At 37.3% G+C, this 23,075-nt stretch overlaps 1 protein-coding gene across 1 annotated transcript in view; it reads right to left on the reverse strand.

Moving 5' to 3' along the window:
- LOC108579627 (choline O-acetyltransferase) overlaps positions 1–23,075 on the reverse strand; it is a 139,810-nt gene that overhangs the window by 91,440 nt on the left and 25,295 nt on the right. The window contains 1 exon segment of the mRNA XM_017943213.1: positions 4,440–4,531. Coding sequence (XP_017798702.1) covers positions 4,440–4,531 — 92 coding nt within the window.

Raw genomic sequence — 23,075 nt, forward strand, 5'->3', positions numbered from 1 at the left:
TTATTATTAATTAATTAAGTAATTATTAGAAATTATAATATTTATGTATGTTACATACATAACATATTATGTAAGAAAGGAATTAACATGTATAAACAACAGTTCTCTGAGCTTACAAATTGATTCTAATTATTCGTATGTTCAAAGTTTAAAATTCCACACATTTTGACAGGCTGTTATAAACTTGACTGTTTCTAATTGTAAAACTAATTACAACAGTTAACTGGTAAGGTCTAATATCTTTAAAATGGATATAAGTAATGATTCTGTATATTTAAGACATGCTGCTAACTGTTTTGAATTATGTTACACACATATCACCAGCAAGTGACAATTGACGACAAACTGACTGGTTGGTTACTTACATGTAAACACGTACACACACCGAGAATTAATTTCTATCTTATATTTTGCGAAATTTTACATTTAGCACATCCTTAATTTTTTCAGGAACAAAAGCGTTAGATATTTAAAAAATTTTTAATCGTGTACAAATTAGGATCTCAATCTCTAAAATTGTTAAACGTAATCAATACAATTTAATAACAGTTTTAATAATTTTAAATAATTGTAATAATTTCCACGTTAGATATTTATTTTTTTTATCTTCTAAATATTTAACACACCTGAACTTTTTTCTGACAGTAAACTTAAAATCGTTCCTAGCTGTTATGCAGAAATAATCAAGTAGTAATGAATTTTTAAAAGATTTTCAAAATATACAATAGACGATAAAGAGTATTAATTTCAGTACCGTTAATTTCGCTGTAATTCATATTTCATAAATCACAGGTCACAAAAGTGATAGATCGCGAAAATTCCAAGCAGATAACGAAATAATCGTAAAAATTGTTAAACTTACTAAACAAGTGTTAACAGTAACACGCAGCGAATCCACTTATTCTACTTCCACGATAACGTGTGTGATGAACTGTTATACTGTAATCCACTTTGCCAACGCTTACAAAACTTTTCCCCGCGTCGTATTCACTTTGCCGTGGACAGTGATATATTGCTCCGCTCCTTATGAAAGGCTTCCTTAAAATTTATTCGCAGGATGAACGTGTGTTGCGGTGGAAAATGTACGAAGATCAAGGTTCAACGCCCCGATCAAGTGTCTAAGCCACTGCAAACTTACACATGAGTACCTAATTAAAAACACAGAACCACCAATATGTAACGTCTGTAAGCAAATTCTATCGACCAACCATCTACTATTCGAATGCAGAAGATACCGCACCCAAAGACAAAAGTATAAAATAACATCGACAGCGGCCTTGACGTCACAGAAACGCGTAGAAAATACCTTAAACTATCTAAAGGACATCAACATCTATCATAATATATAATCGGACAGGAATGAAGAAAACGAGACCTAGTCGTCGCTAATGACCTGAAGGTCGATGTGACGTAAATCTCAAATTAAAAAAGAAAATAACTAAACTATATTCACGAGATAAATATTGTAGTACCGCGTTACTTAATCTCCTTTCTGTAATCGTTGAATTTTAATCGATTATCACTTTTGAAATACACGCTTTAGCAGAAAAGAACACTTGACATTGTAAGGAAAAAGATGGCGGCAGTATCGTCAGATTTGAAATTTGATATCTCGATATTGGTTAGTGCAAAATGCACTCGCAGGTAGTGTGAGAAAATCCGTCTCGAAGACGGTGAAGCGAGCACCATGGAGCCAGGCCCAGCGCGCTCGGTGGGGGTGACTCCGCCCCTTTGGGACTTTCCCTGGGCCTGTTCGCGTAGGGGTGGACAGGGATCGGCAGGACGACGCATACTCACCCTTCCTGAGACCTTCAATGTACACCTTTGCAAGCGATGTCCGATTAACGTAGACACAGATTCTGAGTGTAATATATTGTTGCGGAAAACGTAGATACGTTTACCTTCCCGAGACCTTCAATGTACACCTTTGCAAGCGACATCCGATTAACGTAGACACAGATTCTGAGTGTAATATATTGTTGCGGAAAACGTAGATACGTTTAGTGGACTTTTCGCCCACCCTACGCTGAGTCGGAGTATTTTCTGACAGTAGTGTTAAACGTAACCTTGATAAAGCTTCTCAAGGTCAAAGAAATATAGTCATATATGCCCCTTGGTACCCTACAGTTTTTGTCTCAAGTATTTTTCCGTGTCATCCATATTTTTCCAGATATTTACACGCTTCCAGATAAATCACACACTGTATACAAGAGAAAGAGCTTACAGCTTACAACTCGTAGCTTGTGAAAAAATATAAAGACTCTTATGTTTAACTATTCTAATAGACACCTTTCGTGGTATAAATTTTTGCAGAAACATTGAAGAAGCAGTAACCGTTCGTAAAAATAAATGAAAAATAAAAATATTGCTTTTACTAATTTTCAATTTCACAAATTTATCTTGAGTAATATTTTTAACTATGATCAAAAATTGAAGGTTAGGTATTTCAAATATAGAAAATGATACATACGCTATTTAATTTGTAACTATAAAACTTTTCTCTTTCATTTTTCGAGAAACACGCTTGGCTTGACATAATTCTTGCATCCTTGAAAGAAATCGTTATCGTAATCAAATTGCGGTCACGTTGAATTGGAATAGTAAAATAGAATAAACCCATCGAGTAAAAGGAAACTCGGCAAATCTACGTTTGTTCTCTGCAGAAATATTTCTTGCGAAAGAAGAAAGATTGTAGAATAGGAAGAATATCTTGGACCTTGATCTGCCTACGATAAATATTATTCACCCTCGGTCGCGCTAGTAACGAGATCGTATCTGCCGGTGTTGCGTGTCATTTGCATATTACAGCCGGAGGCGTCGAGTAGATCCTTGCTTTTGGCAATCCGAAATGCACGAGGGTGCCAGCCGTGGTTCAATTTACATTTCAGTATCGAAATAGCGTTTCTACCCTCAGGTGACGAACGTGGATCAAGCCAAGTGACAAGAGTAAAGAATGTTTGCTCGATTTTCGCGTACCGTTAGCGATGATTAGTAATTAACACGTTTCGCGTCGCGTGTACTACCGGTGGTACACGTTCAACTTTTCATTCAGGTTGTTTGATATTTTAAATGTAAACAGATACAGTATTGTAGTATCGTAAAAATGTTGCCTCTTCGTGCGTATTTTTACGAGGCGCAGGACGAGGGTTGTATAAGAGAAAGTGCTGGTCTACAGGGACACAAGCCAGGCCTTTCGCGAAAACCCTCGCCCACTAATGCGTTGACCATTTTCAATAGAAAAACCTAGAAATAGCGTGTGTGTATGGTGGGAGAGAAAGAAGGCGAAGGAAAAGATTTCCTTGTAGACAAAGGCAGTGTGAAATAGAGTGGTCAGAGTATTGTAGATAGAGAGTGACCACAGTGTTGCAGGTAGAGAGTGTAAGAGTCGCCAGAGTGTTGCAGGTAGAGAGTGTAAGAGTTGTCAGAGTGTTGCAGATAGAGAGTGGCATAGTCAGAGTGTTGTAGATACAGAGTGTTGGATAGAGTCATCAGAATGTTGTAAATAGAGAGTGTTAGATAGAGTGATTATAGTGTTGTGGATAGAGAGTGTTAGATAGAGCGATCGCAGTGTTGTAAATAGAAGGTGTTAGATAAAGTGGTCAGAGTGTTGTAGATAGAGAGTGTTCGATAGAGTCATCAGAGTGTTGCAGATAGAGAGTGTAAGAGTCGTCAAAGTGTTGCATATAGAGAGTGACAAATAGAGTCAGTGTTGCATATAGAGAGTGACAAATAGAGTCAGTGTTGTAGACAGAGAGTGTTGGATAGAGTCGTCAGAATGTTGTAAATAAAGAGTGGCAGACAGAGTCGAAGTGTTGCCAGAATCGTCAGTGTTGGAGATGGAGTGTTAGGGATAGTGTTGCAGAGAGCGTTGTACGAGTCTTCTAAAAGTTGTCTTAGTGTTGTACAAGTTGTTTTATAGTTGTTAGAGATGTGTAACAGTTGTCTTAGAATAATAGAGTTAAAATTGCAGGTAAGCTGGGAGTGTTGTGATTAGAGTCGCAGTGTTGTAAATGAAGTGTTGCAGATAGAGTTGTAGTGTTGTGAGCCTGACTTGCCTGAATATTCTTAGTGTTGTCGGAGTCGTTTTATAGTTGTTCGAGTTGCACAAGATATTTTAGTTCAGTTTAGAAATATTTTAAGAAAACATTGCGCAATTCTGCCTACTACTGTTTATTTTGATACAACTATTTATAAATTATTACAAAAATTCAACGGTTTCTAAAACTTCTGAATTGAAATATTTTAAAAGTTATGCAATTCCTTTTTTCCCTACTAATTTAACGTACTACATAACGTTCAAGTTCTCCTTTAAACAACGTTGTAGCTACGTGTTTCTCCCTTTGTATGTCGTTAATCAGCAATTGGCTCAGGGTAAATATCAAGACCACCGTCTCCACAAGGTTTTTTTTTGAGAAAAGATAAACAGTACAATGACTTACCCTGGCAGGAGATGGCGAACTGTCCCTGGAGAGACTGCCGAGAGTCACCAATAAACGACGTGAGGCCCCCAACACCGAATCCCGCCATCCCTCTGTAACAATAAACGCAGAACCCTGTTATTTATCGTACAACATTTGCTTGGTTTAGTGCGGTACAGTAATTGTTTGTCTAAAGAATTTTGTATTTTCATGCATACCTCTTATGATAATCGTAAAATATTTCACATAACAAGATCAAATATAAAGCGTTGTTTAAAGATTATCGATAATCATAACCTATGATTTTTTTCTGACTATGCATCTAAGCGTCAGTCATTTAGTGTTTTAGTGTGTAATTCTCAGTGTTATAAATTCAAACAAGAGTTAGGATTACAATTAATTTTTCTTATTAATATAACTACTTTTCTCTTATCATGAGTAGAATCTCTGTCACGAGTGTGACTCGTTGTTACAGATTAAGGGGTTAAGAAAATACAAAATGGTTTCGCATTACTTCAATTATTGCTGATGAATATAAACTATAGTTCATTGTTAGCTTCCTATATAATTAGTATTTAATATAACGTGTCTTGCAAAGAAATTTTTGAACAATTCTTGCACTTTCCTTTATTTTACATAGTTAATAATTGTGTAACGACTGTTTAAGTTTATTTAACATTCAAACATTGAAATATAAAACTCTGGTGTGTGACAGGTTTAGAGACACAAATGACCCTTCATCCTAAAAAATTCTCCGACTTTTTCACCAGCAATTCTCTGCCACGGTATTGACGTCACGGTAACGGCAATCGATCGTACTGTTACACCTTCTCAGTCCTTAGTTTTATCTGTATTTACAACTAGTCACCCACTTTCCAACTCTCCTGCACAGTCACAACCCAAAGTCCATCTTCCCAGAACCCTTAAGTAGCCCTATTTTCTCCATTTCCGGATTCATTCTCTATTTCACCACGCGCACGTCACGTAACGTCGAAATCTCCGTTAAATAAAGTTCTGTTTCTACGCAACGACGATCCCTAAGTGTTTTAATTCAGTGATACCCCAATATCTGCTCCTAGTTTCGAGGAATTGGAGCAAACCGGGCATCACAGTACGTTCGATAAAAAGACGCAACACGTCCTTGATCACACATCATTATTTACCTGAAATGTTAAGGCGTATCCTGTAGCCGGATTTATGGCAGCCAGTCAAGTGGTCGCCGTCGCAGGCAAATATCGCTTTCTCAAAACACCACAAGTGTTTATTGCGTTGCCTGCGACACTTAGTCCCTAGGACCAGGCCCTGCCATGAATCCTGGAGTCTCCGAACGGAAAATAGAAAAGTGGCCCACGACTTTTGCCAACGTCGATGGGCCACTTGACTTTAACAAAGCCTAGAAAAGCGGAGATTCCACAGGATTCCCACGCATCCGTCCACCGAACACTTTCTCCGGTCGTTGTTTAACCCATCCTAAGATAACGCGCTAAGGGCGAAACGGAGGGAGGTTGCGATGCACCGGAGTAAACTGATCGGTGATTTAGAAAAGGAAAAATCACCAATCAGGGTGTTTTTAGGAAAATAGGAGTCTTCGTCGAGGGAAACCGCAGAGACTCCAGCAGAAACACTTGGCCACTCGCAAGTGAAACACCTCTCACTTCGCAATAGAATTTATATCTTGAATTAGTTGTAGAAAATAGAACATAAAATAAAAACTTAGTGTTTCAATCAAGAAGCTGTTCCTTCGAAACCTTAGAACACTAGTCGGCACACACGTGCAAAAACCGGCAAAGCTTGAACGATCGAAAGATCAACCGCAAGCCCTAACATGAAACGTCCGCTTGATCGAGTCGAACATTTTCGATCGTGTAGAATAATGCGAATAAGAAAGCAGAATTTAACACGAAGAGGGGAGCGGCTGCAGAGTAATCCGCAGGGGAGTTTCATATTGCTGGATTAAGTGTTCAACTTCCACCTTCGACTCTGCCTCTGTTTCCTTAGTTGGTGTCTTAAGCCCGAGTCGGCTAAGTTATGGTCGCGACTTTCATTAAACGGCTAGATGACGGATCGCTTTGCCTCATTTAGATTACGACCGGCGATGAAAACGGATTTAATCACGGTAACGGCGTCCGATATTCGGCAGCGGCCACCACAGTTCTTAATCTGGATGATTTGATCGTTTTGATTTACTGTCGCAATATTACCGAAACGTGTTTTCACGCGGCTGCTGTAATTGGAATAAAGTATTCTTTTCTTTTTTCCCTAACAAACACTTCGTAACTAAGAAAGTGTGTAGAAATAAGATTTAATTTTCTGAGCTATGTTTCTTAGATGTTAACACGACTGTAAAACATTGTATGCAATTTTCGTAATTACGTATGTCCAACATTTTGCTCTGATTAAGACAGTCTAATGTAGTATTCAGTGTAAGATGTATTGTATATGCAGGTATATGTTACAGTTAAACCCCGAATTTCGTCAAAATACAAACTTTTTAACAAATCTCTCCTGTTAATACAAGTTTTAATTAGTTAATTCTAGAATTAACTGCACAGTGAGTTCAAAAGCCTGAAGACCCAAATTGTGTACAAATTTTTAGACACCCTATGTAATTTTCGAATACACAGAATTTCTACTCACTCCTTCATAACACATATTCACAGAGTCTTGTAAGTTTCCTATTTTGAATTTGCGTCCGTTAGTATTTCTTGTATTATCTGTAATGTTTTAACTATTCGTGTGTAATCTAATTGGAAATTTTCCCGTATAAATTAAATAAATAAATAATAACGTAGTTAATACAAACATTAATCTCTTCAAGACTCATAAAGATACAATTATTCTAGGAAAAATATATAATAACAATGTATCGACAATTAAAAATGTTAAAGCCGTTATTTTTGTCGTAACTTTTAAACAAAGCTTCAAACGACCTATGTTTGTATAACATTCTTTCCTTACCTATACAAAATTTGATTTTAAAAAAACTGGGACACCCGGTATATTAAACTTAAAGAGTACCTATGTCGTTGAAAAGGTAATCATACAACATTTATATACGAATTTATAATATTAACACTTTTTAAAATACGGAATTTCCACTTTTAACAATTCACCCATAAATCTCTCATAAGAATGAAACATTGTACTTCCATTCGTGTCAGGGAGTGACGTTTAATAGAACAAAAAATTAAATGCACTCTTTTCAAATTACTGTCGCCTTATATTTTCGCAAGAATCATATCAAAAGAGAGAGAGAGAGAGAAAGAGATGTAGGAAATGAATTAAATCCTTTGTGCGCGAAAATGTTCACTTTACCTTCGCGCATAATGACAGGCATAAATTCATAAGACGTAATAATAATAAAGTTACGACATAAAACTTGCTACGGCGGGAATGGAGACGGTTGCAACGTGGCCACCAACCGGCCTCCGGATTAATAAATCTCAATTACGCGAGTTAATACCGAGGGCAATACTCTCCCCTGGTGTACGCAAGGAACCGGATACGAGGGTGAAGGTATTTCCATCGGGCATTGTTGCTAGAACAATGACGATGACGATTCTGCGGAACCGCCCTTCGATTGTGTAAAGTGCGGCCGCACAACGTCCTGGAAATTTATCGCTATTTGTTGACGGCTCCTCTGTCGTTAACGGTATTTAGTACACAGACACGAAACGCCGGTTAAATGCTGTTCTACGTCCCTTGAACGTGTGACGTGACAATTTACTTTTCTTGCATTAACTTCCTCTTCAATTTTTCGAAATATTCACAGCTTCTTTTATTTGAATTCGATCAATTTACCATTTACGATTGTTAATATTAATCATTTACTATTTATCTACTTGCGATAATCTGACAGAAAAATGCTATAAACAAAAATTAGCCAGCAGTCGATAAAACAGTTAAATTGCAATAATAAAAATGGTCGAAACACTGTTTCTTCGATAAAAAATCAGGGTTGCCTTTACTTTTTTGTGGCATCATACAGGGTGTTTCCGAACTAGTGGTACAAGCGGCAAGGGGATGATTCTACGTGCAAAAATAAGTCGAAAGAAAAAAACGAATAACATTTTTTCGTATCGGGCTTCGTTTCCGAATACACCAGCGTTGAAGATCTATCGAGTACACGTACACTTACACGTGATCTCACGTCTACGGCGTACAAATATCATTGTGTTGAGATCTTCTGTCAGGATGACAGAAAGCGTTCTTTGTAGTAATTGACACTTTGCAGTCGAGTGGCGACTGAGAAGCGACATTAAGTAACCGTCACTTGGTAAATAATCGATCAAATCAGAGAGCAGATCTATGGGATCTCTATTTTGATTGCCATAGTGAAATAGAGAATACGTTGAATATTTAAATAAAACAGTTGTTTTTACGTTAATTTTAAAATTTTTCAAAGATCTGATTTCAGCAAACTTTCCTACAGCAAAATGACCTCCGAGTGCAAAGGGTTAATAGCCATAGATGCGTTACCTGCACAAGCACCCAACGGGAGAATCATATCGGTGTGTACTCTCGATTACTGTATGTTGCCGTGTCGACAGAACGATAGAGACTGAAAGTCTGACACAGAAATGATAACAAGCCACGACATTGGTGGTGTTTATGAATCCGAACGTAACAAAGGCTAAATTTTCAATACTGATTCCTTCGGACACGAAGACCGATACGAAAAAATGTTATTCTTTTTTTGCGACTTATTTTTGCACGTAGAGTCACCTAAAATTTTCTATTTTATTTGTTTATATCTGTTGTATGGTGATAAGGGACCTTATTACATTTAAGAATGACACTTTTATCTGTTATAAAGATTAAGTTAAATTTCGTATTTTATTTGTTACTAGTTTTCGTTGTAATAACTTTTCAGCTTTAGTGTTGTAAAAATAAAATAATACTTTTATTATTTGTAAGTATCTATTCTTTAGAAACAAATATATTTTGCTCTTAAAGGACTTAAAATAAAAATGACATAATATTTATTTGTAATTATTGATAAATTATACTGACAATTAAAACTCTGATTAACGTATTAAAACTAGAACTATCTTTAATCTGTATTGCATAACGAATGGTTCTGACTGAATGGTACTAATTTTTTCGCTTACAGTATGCAATAAAATAAAGTCATTTCTCAACTCTTTATTATTAAAATACATTGCTTAGCAAAAAAATTGCACCACCTAGAAATTGGGGTTGCACAAATCCGGAAAGCACATACGTTTTTCGGAATACTCTAGGGAAAACATGACCTTTTCTAATAAATCAGATCTTTAGCCAAATTTTGATCATTTTTCCTTTTCAATTCCCCAAACAATATCAATTTGTGTGATTTCATTTTTGCAATTATTTTTACAAACAGTGTATTTTCCCAACACACATTTTGGTACTGAAATTTTTTCTAAATTCTACCCTGAACACTTTTTGTTTCCATATTACAAAAGGTTTACGACAAAGGTACCGGAATCCGTTGGTTTTTTAATCATTTTCCCGAATTAGTGCAAGCACGGTGATCCTCGCGCACGACGAAACAGATATAGAAGGAAGTTTCAATTCGTTAAAACTTTGCATAGCCCGCTAATCCTGTTTTCGCACATACCTGCCAAATGTCGGGGTCGTCCAGCGATCTAACACGCAAACATCGTTGAATATAAATGCGTCCTCCCGTTTGCACGTCGAATTAAACCGAAATAAATCATAAATATTAAACGAGGCTTTCAGTCGCGGGATTACGAGGGTTGCAGTCGTCCCTATGGACGCCCCTCACCGTTTCTCTTTCGCTCTGCCTCTCCTCCACGCCATCGGAAATTCTGCAAGTCCTTTCCTTCCTTCCTCTTTCCCAGACCAGCCAGACGATTTCAATGACAATGAAACCCGATACAGGCGTATCTCGCGTACTTTGCGTACGACCGCTGACCGCTGAGCGTGCTGTCCTTAAGATCAAGTGGTCATTGACCAACCTCGAAGCGAAAGTGCTCATCTACTTACGCTCCTGACCAACCACAAAATTTCGCACAACGTGTAAGTACTTTGTCGTTGTACGATTACAAATTGTTCAAACTACTCGTTATGTTGGAAATACGTTAACCCTTTGACAGTCTAATAAAATTATGAATTACGGTAAAAAAAAAAAAGTACATTTCACGCGTATTCTTTTAACAATTACGTCGAGTATGCTCATTTTTAAAACAAGGAATACATAACCCTACGTCATAGTTATGACAATAATATCTCGTTCCTTTTTAACTTTCTTCTTAAGAGTCTCTGTTGAGTTAAACAGTTAAATACTTGACACTTTGCCCGAGTCTCACACGCGATAAACTACCCAAGGGTTAAGGATATTAAAATCTGTACATTTGGCATAAACCAGAGTGTGTTAAAAATTAGTCATCTTATTTTGAAATAACTTCTAAAAGAAATAAAAGAGTGTCAATCTTTTTATGTATATTAATTACTGAATCTTGGGAGTTAAACGTGACTTTTATTCGCGACACGAGTAAAATTCGATAAATAACAAAATTTATAGTATACAGTGAAGATATTTTTGAGAATGACTGATGTAGAAGAAGATTACGTATGTAACAGAAACAGAAGTGGGTAAAGAAAGCTCAGATTTAGAAGAAAGTTTAGATAGCCTTCCTTTTGTTCAGTGCCGTTCAGTCATTGCCCGTACGGGCAGCGTATTAGGATTCCCCGGGCGTAAACAAACCGGCGGGCAACAACCTGTCTTCTTGGGCAACGGTGCTGGTATTTATGTATGATGTATGTAGTAACCAACGATATGTAACCCAAGCATCTTTCCCCTACTTCGCTTTAATGTATATGACATCATTAGCCCGCGACTTTGCCCTCAGCTCTGCCCGCGGGCAGCGGCGGGCGCCCCTGCCCGCCTGAAGGCCTCCTGAACGGCACTGCTTTAGATGAACGCATGGGAATTGAACGTAATAATTCGAGATATTATAAATCCAGAGACAACTCTATATAATGGTGTGTTCATGTAATATCTTGAAGTGGGCAAACGCGAGAAGAAAATATTTCAACGTCTCGCCCAGGACCAGCAAAGCAAGTAGCAATATTTCATATAATTTCAATGTAATATTAAAATTATACTGTACAAGTTAATATATTATTACAATATTAAGCCGTAGTAATTAAACGAACTGAGTTTTATTTTTCCACGTTCGTTTTTTGCAAATATACGATATTCGGCTCAATTTCGCCCAAATTTATTTATTCGTGTAACTTTACAAACTCCGTACAAGGGTTAAAAAGGAAACAAATGTCTTACGCTCTTTACACATCCTGCTACTCATCAAGTACAATTACAACGTTCGAAATATTATTTTTTAATATTTTGCAAACTGTAATAGAAATATGTTTTCGCTTGCTCTTCATTAGGATGACACGTGTACAGCGAATTCTAGAGAAAACAGTATACACTGCGTCGTTCAACGAAATCGATCGACAAAAGTTCTTACGGTGATGTTTCATCGCTTTACAAGCGTAGTTGTTGCACGATGCCATCAAATTGATAAACGATACGACGATGTTCGCGCTTCGACTACCGAGATCGGCGTAACATACTTTATTGTGCAATTTGCAGTGCACGACAAAGACACTCTTCAGCAAGTGCTTAGCAAACGGCGACTAACAAACTGGGCGCCACACAAATTGCGAAATCACAACTTTCTAAACTCGTCACGAAATGCACAGCGAAATCTGGCGAGCATTCGGAAGTGAATGAAATTTTCGGCGTGAAGTTTAATTGTGGGGCTCCGCATGGCGAACGGAAATTCGTTAGCTGTGAAATATCACCATTAACTCATTTCATCCGAGAATGTGTCTTTCAAACGCTTTTCCTTTTCACTGTAAACAAGGTAGCCAATATTTAAAAGCACAATTTTATGTACTCGGTAAGATATTTAACAGAAGTGTTGTTATGTTAATATATAATAATATACAGAGTGTTCCATTTTAATCTTCATACGCGATTACCTCCCATATTACTTTTTATTTGAAAAAATGATTCAAATAGAATTTACCCTGTTTGAAGAGGAACATCTTATAATGTGCGCAATTTTGTTTAAATCCAGCTGACCTTTGTTTCTCTTTTTTCTTTTTTTTTTTTTTAAGGGAACTATATATTTTTTCTTTTAGCTACACTTCAAACCGAATTCGTCGACTTATAACACGTTGGTCTTTCAAGGTCATTCAAGGACACTAAGCTCGTTCAATATTTACCTTCACTAGACACCCGGGAGACTTTTCCTACCATAGAAAGTAGTTGCGGCTGCGAGTGTAACGCGATTTTATGCAAATATTAGGAGTTACCTATTTTCTCGGAGAAACCTGACCATCGTCAATTACTTCGTGAGCCACTTTGGGACATTTTCAATTTTTCGCAAGCCACATATTAACTAAAGCAATATTTTAAAGAAATAGTCAAATATCATAATAGGTTATTTTATTCACACACACGGTTCTTAATTGTAGTAATTTTTGAAAATTTAGTAATATAGAAAATATGTGGCATTTCATTTAAAAGAATAAAGGTCACCTGCATTTTTCGAAACATACTGCAAATATAAAAGATTTACACATTATGTTGGCTACAAAAGATAGTAAAACTTTTTCTTCTTTCAGTTTTTCCACGTGCTTACCATTTACGAGAAAAACGCTGGCTAGTAATGGCGTAAACACCCTATATAGTTATGCACTATATCACTATATCAAAAATGAATTAAACTTCGAAATCAAAGTAACAGTCTACGCCCTGTGAATTAAAAAAAGTTCGATACCTACTGTCGATTATCATCGACAATCGATCGCAAGATAATTCTACAAAATATTTTGTTTTAGAAATTCACTTCGACGTAAAAGAAAATAATGTGATAAAATTTCAACGCTGAAACTGCTGAATCGAGTGTAAGAAAAGAAAGAGTGAAACGAACGGATAGAAAGAGTGAACAGAATGACGAATGCTATGTAAAAAGTCTACAATTCTAAGACTAATACATAAAATAAAGGCGATAAAAAAAATGTCAAGCTGAAGTGTCTGGTATAATTAGTTGACACCTGCGAGCAGCACACACACACACATCGAGCGGCAAAGTGTCGTTAAAGGGTAGTTTTTCTTGCCAATTCCAAAGCCACGAGGTTTAAGGGAAAGAACCGGCACCCCAGAGATTGAGATTGGGCGTCGCGAAGGGATTTCCACGAGAGAATAGTAAGAAGAAAATCGATGGTCGTTCAAGCCGTATCCTCATTCGGGTCTCGCCGGAACGAAATGGCTTGATTAACTGACGACGCGTCGTTACTGCGACCACCCTGCTGGTCCACTATTGCCTGGCAGGGGTAGTCGATGCTTTGGGGCTGCACCACACGGCCAGCAAGAAAATGTAAGGGAGCGTAACCCCCTATGCTCTTGATTCGCCTTTGCTCGATCACGTCCGCGGTTTTTCTTTATGCTTGATAAAAAGCTTCTCGACTACTAGCCCGCTCCACGAGCGGATTTCTCTTAAAGGCATGCATCCTTTCTGAAACATTTGATATTCCGGAACTCTTTAAACCCTTCACGTTCACGTTCAACTAATCGTACGATAAGTGCAATTTTTTTTAAATTATTTTCTTTCATTTCTCATATTGCGCTATCCTTTCTGTTATGGCACAACGTTGTAAACAGTGGGCCTAGGAAATAATTTAAAAAGAAATAAGATTGATCTTATTTTGGTATATCAAATTGAGAAAAATGTGAGCGTTGAAGGGTTAATCAGATATTAAACATTGTTGAATCAGATATTGGAGATGATATTTTGTTACACTGTTTATTTTATTACCACCCACTAACAAAGCTTGCTTCTTCGTTAGGACAAAAATGTTCTCGTTAGATTTTTCACGAGAAGTTCTCCCTTCGACAATTCTCTTTAAAGAGACACTCACTGAATACAAATCCGTCGTAAGACGTTCACACAAAAAATAGACATCTCTAAAATGTCGTGTGCTATCTGGGTATTGTTGTTATTGTATAGTGTATAATAGACTTTTACAATGGAAACTGTACATATCCCGTCTTAAGGTTCTTTTCAGCGTGGATTGTGCTGCTGAAGCTAATAGAAGTAAACATCATTTGTGTCGTTAGTACAGGCAGTGCAGGTAGGTATTATTGGTCTATTACCTATATCTGAAGTACGATTTCGTTTAAGTCTTCTGTTAGTTTAACACGTTCGCTACCAGCGCCCGATTCTTGTATCCGAGCTCTGTGTTCTTTTTCAGTTTATGACAACGTACTGCAACAAATTTGCAAATGAACAGCATTGTTGAGCTACAAACAATAAACTAGTTGTAGGATGTCCTTGGTCTAGAGACAACTACATTTGCTTATTTGGAATGTTATAAATATATCATAAAAACACCCACAATTTAAGGACATATTCTAACAAACACACCCTGGGCTGTGGTGCAAGATTTTCTTCTCAGACCCTGACAGCGAACGTGTTAAGTCTTCAAAAGAACACTTGTGGCAGTTGTTAGAATAAGGCTGGCGAAGTATCCCACCCGAAAAATTACAAAAACTTGTAGAAAGTATGCCAAAAATATGCAAAATGATAATAAGAAATAGGGCTGGATACTTCGACGAAAGGAGCACGCGTTAAAAAGTTGCCATTATTTTAAATAATTCGGACACTTTCATTGAAACCTATGCTACGTTCTGAAGGTGCATGTATAAGCAAACTATGCATAAAAAATAAACAGACCATTGTTGTTTAATAAGTGTGTTATTCGATAATAATCACTTTACTAGCGAGTGTACCTGAACATCAGAAGATGCCGGGTCACCGCTGCTTTCCAAAACAGAGTCAGAGGTAAACATGTTTGTTATTTTACATAATTATAAAGAAAGAGATTTTAGCTATCCGAGGGTTAAGAGAGCGTATGAAGTGTCTAATTGAGAGATCAACTATAGCGTCTTGCACTGTTGAAATGCCCGTTGGAGTAAGTATTCGATTGGAACAAATGTTCGTAGCGTTTGTCAAACCACCTGGATCAGTTCATCCCCGAGAAAACTGCCATGTCCTGGGAAGATGGAATCATAACACTGCCTCAAAAGTGGCGCAAGATAGTGAAACGAAATGACGTATATGTGGTTGAATAAATCTACGTGCAAATAGCTAAACATTGTTTTTGAATTTCACTTAACCCTTTCGCATTTGTAGGCGAGATATCTCGCGACCCAGTATTTTGCGGCGTAATGTCATTCATGCGGCACCTTATACGCGATACCTCAATGCCATTCACTCTTCGAACGAAATATGTATCTCGCGTGTTTTTTCATTTGGACGCGATATATCTCGTTCGAAGCGTTGCACGAACGACATTGGGTCGCGAGATATTTCGCCCATAGGTGCGAAGGAGTTAAAACGCTACGAACTTTTGTTCCAACCCAATATGTCCGTATTTTATATGTACCAGTTCGATGTTCGAACACTCATTTCGCCAAATATTTTGTACTTCAGTTCTCAGTCACTTAGGACCTTTGCCACTTTCCTAGACCTTTTACCTCAACCTCTCTCCAGTCCATTCCACATCTCCTTCTAAACTCTGTAAATACAGTAACTCCAAAGGCGGCGACTATCATCATTACCAATATCTTCGTGCGACTCACAACGTGTTAGAAACTTGACCAAATCTCTCGCTAAATCTTGCAAATATCAACATCTTAGAAACGCGCTGAACTTACTGTGCAAAGCTTCATTTGAGAACAAAACAAATATCAATATATCTTTGGTTCTCAAATGAAGCTTCGCACAATAAGTTCAGTTATGCGATCTCCGTCTAAACCAACCCTAAGGTGCCATTTTCACGATCAACGCTCCGGCTATCTACTCGAATAAATTCAACCACCAGTGCAGAGCATATGGAGGAAGCGCTAATACCTTTTTATGTGCGGCTTGATACCCATAACGCAATATGGTGCCCATCGTAACATTACGCTTCGCGTCAGGAATAGCGTAAGGAGAAGGAGCTGGATGTCGCCGAAAGTGGTCGGATGGTAGATGATGCTCGGGAGGGTACATATGTGCGACGAAACTTCTTACTTTATTCATAAGGCGGGGAGGATTCAAAGGGGAGGGTCGCAGAACAAGAATGGAAGAAGAATAAAGTGGCGGTAGATAGGTTAAAAGATCGCGCAGAACGTGTCACGAAGCGATACCGTTCGACTTTTCACATGATTTCAAAATGCAGCCAGCCTTAACTTCGTTCGTTCGCTATGTTAGCGAAAATTCAATATACACGGGAGGAAAAAGTTTTTCCCTGTAAATAACGAGCGTTGGACAGAAATTACGTCGCAGAGTTGGAAATTTTGAACAGTTTGCTTTTAGAGGTGAGGTCGATGAAAGACGCAGTTGGATTTCTAAGCGAGCATTAATGGTGGAATTTTAGTAGATGGTTGGAAGTTGTGTCACATTTTAAACTACAAGTGGAAAAAAAGCTTCGTAATCTATTACGAACGAACGTTGAATTAATGCCTGCTTTTGGTCGCGTGTGGTGAATTTTTAACTACGAGAAGTGAAGTTTATGTCGGCAATTTTACCAATATCGAGTAGATTTGAAGTGGTTGAAAATTTTACGGGAAATTTATCGAAATATAAGATCGTGGATTGTTTTTTCTCTATACTGTACACTTATGATGAACGCACGTTTAGTTCAGTAACGAGTATTTTAAATGAAGTATACTCTAATGTAATTTATACGTCCGCACATGGAATAAAATATTGCAGGGTGCAATGTAGTTAACACGATCTATTAACCTTCTTAAAGCAAATTTATTTGCATCGAAGGAACTGTAAGTAATTATACATGGAAGATTTATCGATTAAGATTGACATACATATGTCTAAATTGACCCTTCTAATTATCAAATTGATCGATACTCTTCTAACTTTTTAACAGTGAATATAGTGCGATACGTCACTTTCTTTATAGGACAGTTTTTAAATTTAATCAGACAACATGAGTACGTGTTCATTGTAACTCAAGATTTATGACTACTTGAATGAAGAATACACTTCTAAATTGTTTTTTTTTCTTGTTTTATTAGATACTACCGAAACTAGATATTTAGAAAAACATGATTATTCACTTTTACATGGCAATTTACTTCATTAGCAGATAAATCAGCAGATACAGTAAATTTTCCACAAGTGTCAGTCCGCAAGGAAGCTAAACCTGACACTTGTAGAGTCAGGGACTACGTTTTCGAGCCTCGCGCCCGCCTTTGTATTCTGCCGAAAGTAGACAAGGACAGCGAATAAAAGATAAGGATGAAACGTGAGTCGAGGCAACCAAAAAGCGATTTAAATAACAACTTTTTTAATTTTACGTTTTTTTGTCCGGAAATATTTCTTAACATATTGATGAGATTTTTCCGATGAAAATGACATCAAACACGACATAATGTGAACAATATTTACTTATTAACACGTTCACTGTTGCCAGATATTTCACTGTATTGAGATAAAACAGACGCCCTGTATTACATTACATAGAGTCGGCCTACCGTTTGACTGCCAGTTGGAGAATTTGGCCTGCCGTGTGACTGACACTTGTAGAATCGGTGCTGTTTCTTGTCTTAATTATCTCTAAATTTCTATCTCTCCCTGTGTGACAGTTTAGATTTGCTTCACATTCAATAAGTGTCTTAATATTTATAAACAGAAGTGCATATTCCACAATGTTATTTCGTTTCATTTTACATAAGCTACTGTAAATAAAAATATTCTTCGTGTAAATTTAATATTTCGTGTTTATTCGATTAAAAGAGCGCTGAACGAACAATTGAAATAAATGAAGAAAGCGAACACTGAACGATCAGGAAGCGTCAAACGACCGTGCTTCCGGTTCGTGCGGTAAAGTGTTTCCTCGGCTTTCGAAGGAAGACAATCCCTTCTGTCTCATCGGTGAACACGAAGGGCAAAGGGCAACAATACCGTGAGCAACCACTCAAACACTGGCTTTTATCTGAAAATCTCACTTGAGTTCCCCTTTCTCTCCTTTCTCTTCTTTCTCTCCCCAGCCCTTTGCTACTTCTTTCATTTTTTTTCTACCCCTTCTTTCGTCGACTGGATGATGCACCTTCTAAGCCCTCCTAGGTAATTATCACACGCATAAACTAAAAAAAAAAGAAACTCTATTATTGTACACTATTTTACGCGTAACATTTTCAACGTATATACACTGAACATAACGACTGATGTCTGTGTACTTGGTGTTATTCTAAATTCCTACATCGCTGGACAAATAACCTCATTGAAACTTCGTTGTACTTTGTCTTTCTGGAAAAAGACGAAGAAAATAGTGGAAAATACTTCCACGAAATCGTAGGTGTAATTGGTTGTTCACAGAAGTAATTACAGACGGTCGTTATATATCTTTACGTTTACTGCGTTTCATGTTTCTCAGATGGAAAGGAAGGAAAAGTTTGCAAACGAAGCAAAAGCCTGCGGTCCAGTCGACTCGTTCCTCCCGACCGATGTACCAATTTCTTTCATCCTCTGTTTTTCACCCTCGCATCTAGCCCTGAGACACGATCTCGTTTTATCCGCTCGACCCCTTACACGATCCGCGTTTGTTACGGAGCCCCCCAACCTCGACCAGCATGCTCGCTGCTATCAACCACTCCCGTTCTCCCTATTTTTCGCCCTTTTCTTCTTCTCCCTCCTTCGAGGACGGCCAGCCTCGAGCGGGCTAGAGTCAGATAGAGCACGCAGGTCGTGCTCTCTTCAAGGGGATACTCGTGCAGACTGCATCGCCTTCGGTAAGTGGATTCTCTCTCCCGCTCCCTCTCTCGATCTATCTCTGCCTTACTCGCATTCTCTTGCTCACTCACTGATTCACTCACTCACTCACTCATACTTTCTTACTGTCACACTCTTACTCATTCTCACACACTCAACTCACCCATTCTCTCAGTTTCTCTTACTCACTCACTCATTCCCTCGCTCTCTCTCTTTCCCAATTTCTCTCATTCTCACTCTCACTCACACTCTTTTACTCACTCACTCGCTCATTCTCTGTCTCACTCATACTTTTTTACTCTCACACTCTTACTTCTTCACTAACGCATTCACTCACACACTCGCCCACTCATTCTCTCAGTTTCTCTCCCTCTCATTCTCTCTTTCTCACTCACACTCTCTTACTCACTAACTCACTCATTCTCCCTAAATATATCGACACAACACACCGCGGGAAGAAAGAAGAACGTTCCACTAAGTTCGAATGAAAACGCCAAGCACACAACTCGCCCGGAAGTATTAAAGGATACCTGTCAAAGCTACAGGCCCAGAAGTTAGAGACGTGAGAATCGAGGAACATCAAGTTTGGGAGGTTCGAAACGCTGCGGGAACTTTCTTGGTAGTTAGCTTCGAATTACTTTAATGGAGAGAAACTTTTAGGCTCATAGTGGGTTTGAGTTAGGTTAACGGGCAATATATTTGATAATGTTTGTAACTTTCTATTGTCATATATTATGAAATGTACGAGGAAGTTACACTATTCGTTCCCGTTGCTTTACGAGTAAAGAATTTTATTGAGGTTTAGCGTCGAAGAGAAAGCTATGCTACTGATGAGTCTAATTTAAAAATTGTTCAACTGTAAAATATGCGGATAGTTGATCTTTTTCATGCGAGTGAAACTTATTAATATCTAGGATAGGAAAGAGTTTTATTGTATAATGTAGTCCTTGTTTCTAACAATAAAGTACGATTAAAATATAATGCAGTAATCGACCCTAAAAGACTCACGAAAGACTCGTAATTATTACTTATCAGAAAATAAGTCAAAATCCTAATTGCTGATGAATTTAAGTTGATATAAAAAATTTCTAATATTTCTGTACACTTGTGTCTTATAGCAAAATAAGGGCTGTAATTAAAAAAAAATAATATAATATCCCTACTGAAAAACAGTTAATGGATAAATTACAACTACAATTACTTACAATAGTTTGATCATATATTCAAATACATATAAGTTTGTCTACATATACTGACATTGCTTTGCAGATAACAACGGAGAAACCTTAAGTACCTTTCTTTGTTTAATGTATTAGAATGCTTCGAGATATTAGATACCAAGAATGTATCATTCAGAAATTCCTAGCAACTCTAATGCAATAAAATTGTAATAGTTTATGTACAAAATAAATGATATTTTTCCACAATTTTATTTCAGGATGAATGCCGCTTGCCAACTACTTTCTTTTCATTACCAATTTCAATTTTCGTTTCAACCTATGGAACGTTATAAAAATTACTTTTTCAAGTAATATACAACTTCGTGAAAATCTATCTTTCACACAATATCAATTTGTACATGCTCAAATGCTGAATTCATATTCTAAAAGGTTATCAAAGAAATTCTATATCAAATGGTTTCATACGTAGGCGAATTCAATTTTAGAATCATATCAAACAAATGTACAAAATCATTCCTCTCACATCGAAGGACGAAAAATTTATTACCACGTGTGCGAATATATAATTTATTAAACGAAGAAATGCCTTAGAAATAAAAGACCTACTACGAACTGCAACAACCTTACTGAGCTAATCAGAATTACTCAACAACCCGTGTAAAGGTGTAATTATCGCGAAAGAAAAAACGTCTAAAGCAAGGGTGAAGCAGTTAGGTTATGCACGCACCACTGTAGGTGTCCTACAACGTTACATAAGAGAACGCTATATTATATACGTACAGGGTGCTTCAGAAATAGGTGGCCAAACATTGGTCTCGTATTCTACCCTCCCTAAGGATGAAACAATAGGTCCGAAAACTCTTTAGGTTCTCGCCTGTCGCTGCTATAGTCTGTGATCTCGATGAAAATAAATTTCATACTTCACTTTAATTTTCGGAGTCAAAGGTTACTTCAAAGACACATCATTGTACATGTCTAAATGCATTCTAATGTCAGCTACAATATTCGAAGAAACAAAATATTCACTCATTTGTAAAAAATATCGGTGACCTTGAAACCTCCTCCCCCCCAAAAGAAGTAACCTTGGGCACAGAAATATTCTTTGCAGTGTATTCGTCGTTTGATACTATTCAAATTGCAGTAAAAGTGCCTAGTTTTTTGTGTCATAATAACTGAAGGAGATATTTAGGTGGCTACTTTTAGGTGGGACACCCTGTATATACATATATATATTTGCCGAGTAAACGCTTCTTCCTTTTCTTTCTCGTTCCACTCTTCTGAAATCGTTTGTCCCTCGCGATGCTCTGGTAGACGACACAGCTTCCCCCCCAACAAGACCATAAGAGTTATACAAGGTATTAGCAGAGAAACAGATGTAGGCGTATAGCGATGTGTCTAGAACTCACCCTTCCCGTGGACTGACAATTTGTCACATCCGCGACCGCCGACAATGCCACCATCGCCACCCCCTTTTCCTTCTCAAGTACGCAACACATCGATAAGCCTGTGCTTGATAAATCGTGCGATACATGACCGTCATTATCGGACCCCCTTTCCATTCTAACGCTTATCGCGGAAATAGGATAATAGGCACGCGGTTGACAAGATCGACTACTGATACGTATGTATGAACGATGAAACGTAAAGATTCACGAACTATAAACGTAGCGTAATTAAGAGAGACTTGTCGTTGATGTGCGTGTGAAACAGTTGGAAAATTATAGTAAAATTTATTGGACGTGCATGCACATTCTAAGAGGCCGTTTTTAGTAAAAATATTATGAAAATTAATAAGTTAAGAAACTAAATAAGTTAATCAAAATGTTCACGGTTGTTTCAAGCTTTAATACTTCAAGTTGTTTGCAAAAATTTTTATTTTGGACACGTATACCGAGATAAGAATGTTCAAACAATAGTGATTCGGATCGATTTTACGATATTTTCGCAAAAACAAACAAAATTATAGAAATGGGTACCCGGTTGTCCGCGCAAGGGTTAAGTTTAATATACAGGGTGTCCCATTTTTTTTCGATCAAACTTTGCCAGTATGCTCTATGGGTATAAATAAGAGGAAAATGTTATATAAACATAGGTGGTTTGAAGCTTCGTTGAAAAATTATAACATAAATACGAAATACGAAAGGAATGGTAACGAAATTGAGGTTATGACACAAGGCAAGAATGACACTGGTAAAAGTTACGTACAACGCCTTCAGCGACCTCAAGTCGTAAACACAGCTTACATAAACTTATTCTATTTTGTACCATTACCTCTCATACTGTTCCCTTTGTATTTCGTGTTATTGTTACACTTTCCTTTTTCACTTATAGGTATAGAACATACCGACAAAGTTTGATCGGAAAAAACTGGGACACCCGGTATACACGTCAATTGGTACACATATATGCACATATAAGCACCGTAATATTAACTGCAATTATGTCAATTTGTTTAAAAAAAAGTGAAACTCGTAAATAGTGATTATTTTCATAAATGTGAAACAGCTTTCAATAACCATGCTCAATGCAAATGAAGGACCTCTTTTCAATTTGTAAGGAGAAATATTATTTTTCTATAATTTTTAAGATAGTAAAATTGATTACATATGAAATATTATTTAATATCTTTCTATGTTCCATAAGTTCACACTTTGTAAGTAAATATTAAAATCATGGCT

The sequence above is a fragment of the Habropoda laboriosa genome, unplaced genomic scaffold, assembly GCF_001263275.1.
Source record: "Habropoda laboriosa isolate 0110345459 unplaced genomic scaffold, ASM126327v1 scaffold39, whole genome shotgun sequence".
NCBI lineage: Eukaryota > Metazoa > Arthropoda > Insecta > Hymenoptera > Apidae > Habropoda > Habropoda laboriosa.